Source organism: Lipotes vexillifer, unplaced genomic scaffold (assembly GCF_000442215.2).
Source record: "Lipotes vexillifer unplaced genomic scaffold, Lipotes_vexillifer_v1.1 scaffold1252, whole genome shotgun sequence".
In the NCBI taxonomy this organism is placed as follows: domain Eukaryota; kingdom Metazoa; phylum Chordata; class Mammalia; order Artiodactyla; family Lipotidae; genus Lipotes; species Lipotes vexillifer.
Genome location: NW_006771619.1, coordinates 98,632 through 104,235, shown reverse-complemented (window position 1 = coordinate 104,235; position 5,604 = coordinate 98,632). Strand labels below are relative to the sequence as shown.

Below are 5,604 nucleotides of genomic sequence, written 5' to 3'. Positions count from 1 at the left end.
CAGGAAAGAGGACTTCTGAGTTTGGTGCTATGGTTATAACACCAACAACCAAGGACAATTCTTAACCCCCCACCCCTGCCCTCCATCCCTGCCCCTCATGTCAGATAATGAAATGAACCAAGGGGGAGGTCTCGAGCACTCAACACACCCCCAACCAGTGTGCATTCTCTCCCACTTCTCTCCTTCCCTGTGAAGGGAAGCCCCAGGGCGGCTCAGGGGCCATCCAGCTCCCCGGAAAGCTGTTCACGGACTTTGAGGCCTGGGACCCCCACAGACTCCAAGGAAGGCGCCCCGAAACCCGAGGTCCTAAATATTGCCACTCTTCCTTCGATGCAATCACTGTAGGTAAGATGGTCCCGCTGGTTCCTTGCTTCCTTCTTCCCTCCTCCTCCTCCACATCTCCAGGGGTCTCCAGAGCTGGAGTACAAGGTTGGAGGATGAATTATAAAATCCAGAAATCCCAAGTCACAAGCATTCTGCAGGGTAGCAAGCCCACGCCAAGCAAAACTCTGCTTCCTCCTGCACTTTCCCCTCTGCCCGAGCTGTGCATGCTGTATCCTCTCTGCTGCATCCTCTCTCGTCAGTTTGGGAAGCTGGGTTCTAGGGAAGCACCTTCCCTGGAAAGAAGGCAGGAGGCTGATGATCACTCGTCAACTTTCCCTTGTCTCTGGGCAGATGGGCAACATCGACTGTACATATTTCAAGGGAACCAGTTCTGGGAGGTGACAGCTGATGGCAACGTCTCAGAGCCCCACCCACTACAGAAAAGGTGGGCAGGGCTGCCCCCCCATATTGAGGCTGCCGCGGTGTCATTGGAGGATGGAGACTTCTACTTCTTCAAAGGTACCAGCCCTGGGGCGGATGAGAAAATTGAAGCCTGGAGAGGGGAGGAGTCTGCCCAAGGTCAAAAGAGGGGAGGAGTCTCAATTCCATGCTGAACCTGTGGCCCCAGAAACTCTCCCAGGAGATTCCTTTAGGATGGATTGGGGGGCACAGGTGTCACGGTTGTCCGAGAGAGAGAGAGAGAGAGAGAGAGAGAGAGAGAGAGAGAGAGAGAGAGCGAGAGCGAGAGCGGGTGGGAGAGTTTCAGAGAAGAGTCTAGAGGGAAGCAGAGGATGGCTCTGAGCTCTGCAATACAGCAGAAGGACAAACCTTCCTTGGAATCCTGGCTGTGTGAGTCTGGGCCTGTCACTTAACTCTTGGAGCTTGAATTTGTTGAACGGGGAAAATAATCCCTCAGGTTTGTTGGGGAAGGAGGATTAAAAGAACATAATGTCTGAGGAATGTGCAGTATATTCCATGAGAAAATTGTGTTCGTTCATTGATTCAACAAATATTGAGTGCCTTCTACAAACGCGGCTGGAGGTGTTGGGATACAGTAGTGATCAAAACAAAATTCCCTGCCCTCACAGAACTGTTGGTAGTAATGGCTGTGGAGAAAGCCCCTGGACTTCCCTGAAGTCTACCACTCACCTGGGAGGGCGCGTGCTTCCTACCTGGGGTGGGGAGGTTCCTTCAGAGCAACCTGCCCTCTGCGGACACCTGCTGGAAGTGGAGGCCACAAGAGTCCCTCCTCTACTGTTTACAACTGATCTATTTTGATTATCACAAATACTGACCACCTTGGACTCCAACATGAAGGGGAGTAGGAATATGGGGGGACAGAGGTGGGGTAGAGGACCAAAGGGCGAGCGCACCAACTCACGCTGGCTCTGCCGATGTCCCACAGGGAGTCGATGCTGGAGGTTCCAGGGCCCCAAGCCAGTGTGGGGCTCCCCACAGCTGTGCCGGGCAGGGGGCCTGCCCCCCCACCCGGATGCTGCCCTCTACTTCCCTCCTCTGAGTCGCCTCATCCTCTTCAAGGGCACCCGCTACTACGTGCTGGCCCGAGGGGGGCTGCAGGTGGAGCCCTACTACCCCCGAGGCCTGCAGGACTGGGGCGGTGTCCCTGAGGAGGTCAGCGGCGCTCTGCCCAGGCCCGACGGCTCCATCATCTTCTTCAGAGACGACCGTTACTGGCGCCTCGACCAGGCCAAACTTCGAGCAACGCCCTCGGGCCGCTGGGCCACAGAGCTGCCCTGGATGGGCTGCTGGCACGCCAACTCGGGGGGCACCCTGTTCTGAAGATGCCCCCACCTCTTAGTGAATTGCTGGCGCTCTCTCGTGGCCAACGCGTATCCCCAGCCCCGAGGGCAGACCCTGTCTGGAAGCCTCTGAGCCTCCCTGCAGAAGTCCAGGCAGGAAAGTTCATCTGCATTTGTTCCCTGGAGAATGTCTTTGTGCTGGCAAGACATTGATCTTTGTCGGATCAATTCAACAAGAAGCCGAAAAGGATCCCAGACCCCACCGCCCTTTCCCCAAAGACTCATTCCTCCCCAGGCCTTGGGGATTTTGTTTCTTCCCCTAAAGGTGCAGTTCCTGTCCATGAGGCCACAGCACTGGGCAACCAGGAAGGATGCAAAACTCAATGGAGAAGTTGGGACCACTTTGCAAGACTGTCCCTTCCCCTCAGGACCTCCTGGCTCAGTCCTTGGAGGATTGTGTCTTATTTAATCAGAGGCCCCACCCCCAGGAAGATTGGATGGATTGAGTACAAGGGTCTCCAACCTCAGGGGTGTCACGACCCAGAACAAGAAGGAGACCGATGCAGGCCTGCTGGGCCCTGTTTCTTTCAGGGGGTGGGGGGAAGGCTGGAATAAAGAGGCGCTCCCAGCTGGTGGGCCTGGAGGGGGGAAGCAGCCTTCCTTGGACACGTTTCCAGTGAGAGCAGGTGGGTATGGATACTAGGGAGGCTGCAACCATGTTCTTCCGGTCAAAGCCGGGACCAGTGAGTTGTGCGTGTGTGTAGTTGTGATGGGGAGAGGGGCCCTGCCTCTCTCCTCAAAAATCAAAATATCCTTCGCCCACCTCATCCCCCAGGCCAGATGAAGGACCCTGTGTGGCAGGAGGAGGACAGGGGCCTCTCTGGAGGTCTGCACAGCTGCAGTCGCTGGGGGCTCTGCAGGCCGGGAGAGCTTCGTGCTCACAATGGCCCCATTCTCCTGGCCACACACGAAGCATTCCAGGAGCTCCCGCTGGCCGGCCGAGAATAGCTGGGATTCCTGGAGAAGGACCCAGCTCCCCGGCCTCCCAGTCTTCTGTCTCAGCGGCTTCTGGGGCTGGTTCTAGTCCTGCCCCCTGCACACCTGCCAGTGCCTCCTCTGCACACACACTGACCTCAGCCAGACCGGGCTTCCCGCGGGAGGGGAGGAAGGTCCGGCCAGCTTCAGTCCTCAGCTGCCAGTGGCCATTCCTGGCCCCGCAGCTTCATTTTCTCTGCGCGGTGGGGAGAATGGCCTTTGACTGCCCTTGGCTGCAAGGGTTTTGTTCCGCCCCGCCCGGGGGGGAGTTGCAGGGAGGAGTCTCTCCGCCTGCCCTTTTCCCTCTGGCTTGAACCCAGGGGAAGGGGAGGAGGGTCGATCTTTATCCCACGCCCCACCTCAAGGCACTGACACTTTGATTAGGGGCTTTATTGAATGATTTGAGGGAAGGGGCAAGTTTCCCAGAGGGGTTATTTTCCCTAGGCGACGCCTCTGCTCACCGGGCCCGAAAGACGTGAAATACCCCAGAGATGAGCGTGAGGCTGTACCAGGGGGCGCTAGTCAGGTGGGCGGTGGGCACTGCGTGCTGACCCGGGCGCTGGGGCCCTCGGGAGGCGCTGTTGGAGGAATGGAGCTCCAGGTGATGTTGGGCTCCGCAATGATGACAGGTGGGGCCGGTCGTCCGCGGTGGGCCTGCTGGGCTGCTCGGAGAGGGGCGCTCCGGGAAGGCGGCTCTCAGGTACGTGCTGGAGAGCGCTCCGCGTCGGGGGAGAGGAGAGGGTGGCGGGGAATTTGGAGTCGGGCGAGGATGGAGGGCCACAGAGGCCGGGGATTGGGGGGCGCTCAAAGGCCCACGGCAGACCCCGCGCCTCCAGAAGCCCGCGCCTCCCGGAGATCCGGGTGCTCCAGAACGCAGTGCGCCACGTAGCTCTGCGAGCTGTGCAGGTTCCTGCACTTGTTGCAGAAAAGGATCTCACAGCGCGCGCAGCCCGCGCCGCGCAGCCGCCGCTGCCGCGTCTCCAGCACGCACGGCTCCTCCGGGGGGATCCGCTTCCTGCGGGCGGAGGCCGGGGCGCTCAGGGAACCGCGCCGCCCGCTCCAGCCCGGGGCCCTGGCGCCAGTACATCCCGCCCCCGCCGAGCGGCGCGCCCTCACCTGTTGGCGGGAGGGGCCAGGCCGCCGAGCAGTGCGAAGGGGCTGAACCAGCCCCAGAAGCCGCTGTCCGCGCGCCGCAGCAGCGCCACCTGCTGGGTGCTGGACTCCTGGCTCAGCGGATAGTACGACACGGAGCCCCGCTCCCAGCCCTCGCCACCCTCCGCCTCCCCGCCCTCCGCCTCGCCCTCGGCCCCGCGCTCCTCCAGCGGCCTCTCCTCGTCCTCCTCCGGCCCCCGCTCCGCGGCCTCCGCCTCCGCCTCTGCCTCTGCCTCTCTGGTCCCGGGCTGCTCCAGATCCTTCTTCCACAAGGGGGTCTTCACGCCTGCGGGGGTGGGGGGCGGGGAGGTCGTCAGTGAAGGGCCTGGGTACCCTGGTACCCTGACTGTTGCCCACAGCCCGCCCGCCCCCCACAAAAATAGGCAGGCGTTCGAACGACGGTGCGCACGAGATGCCCGGAGCCAAAAGGATTCCAAGAGAGGGTTACAGAGTGTGCAGGATTTCCTGGGCAAAGGAGGGCCTGATTTCCTAGGTCCCCGCACTTCCTAGCTGAAGGCTCGGGGCAAGTCACGTCGCTTCTGTCACCTCCGTTTCCCTATCTGTAAAATGGGAAAATGTAGTGCCTATCTCAAGGGTTACTGTAAGGCAGGTATCAGATCGAGTGTGTTTGAAGCGCCTGGCTCAGGGGCCGCGGGAAGCCATCAACAAACAGGTGCAATGAGCCTTGCGAACCCGGAGGAGATGGCGGTTCATCACCACCTTCCTTCTAACTGGCTCCGGGGTGGGGACTGATCTCTGTGCAGGCTGTCAATAAACATTAAGTGCACTGATTGGAATTTTAATAGGTGGTTTATATTTTGTTTTCTGGATGGAACGGGATTTCCATCTTCAAAGTGGGCCATACCTTAAGAAAGCTCAGCAACACCTGCGGCGGGGTGGGCAGGCAGGTGGGCACACAGCGCCTCTGCACTGTTAGAAATGGACGCCTCTGATGAGCAAAACAGGAAAAGTGCCCCTTATGAGCGGACTAAATAGAAGTTTTCTTGCCCTCCCACCCCATGGGCAGACCAATTAGGAAAAGGCTGCCCTAGGGGGGAGCCAATTAGGAAAAGGCGTCTATTTCTCCTTCTAGGCTTTACCTGAACTGCCAGCTGGATTTCAGCCACAACTGTCCCCCTTGCTGGTGTTCAGGACACAAACTCCACAACCCCAAGCGGCAGTCCTGGCAGGCGGGAAGTTCTTGGACTGATGTGAAAATAACACGGCCGCCGCCGGTAGGTGTCCACCACTCACTCATCAAACACTGACCCAGGGCTTCCCTGGTGGCGCAGTGGTTGAGAGTCCGCCTGCCGATGCAGGGGACGCGGGGTCG

At 59.6% G+C, this 5,604-nt stretch overlaps 2 protein-coding genes across 2 annotated transcripts in view; one reads left to right on the top strand and one right to left on the bottom strand.

Annotated features, from left to right (window-relative positions):
- The window catches only part of MMP28 (matrix metallopeptidase 28), a 21,016-nt gene extending 18,892 nt beyond the window's left edge, over positions 1 to 2,124 (top strand). Inside the window, exons 6-8 of the mRNA XM_007447044.1 lie at positions 196 to 345; positions 676 to 843; positions 1,730 to 2,124. Of these exons, the coding sequence (XP_007447106.1) occupies positions 196 to 345; positions 676 to 843; positions 1,730 to 2,124 (713 nt within the window). The remainder of the gene's footprint in view (positions 1 to 195; positions 346 to 675; positions 844 to 1,729) is intronic.
- Positions 2,125 to 3,923: 1,799 nt separating this feature from the next.
- The window catches only part of CUNH17orf50 (chromosome unknown C17orf50 homolog), a 3,062-nt gene continuing 1,381 nt past the window's right edge, over positions 3,924 to 5,604 (bottom strand). Inside the window, exons 2-3 of the mRNA XM_007447050.1 lie at positions 4,236 to 4,557; positions 3,924 to 4,134 (exon numbers count right to left, since the gene is read on the bottom strand). Coding sequence (XP_007447112.1) covers positions 3,924 to 4,134; positions 4,236 to 4,557 — 533 coding nt within the window. The remainder of the gene's footprint in view (positions 4,135 to 4,235; positions 4,558 to 5,604) is intronic.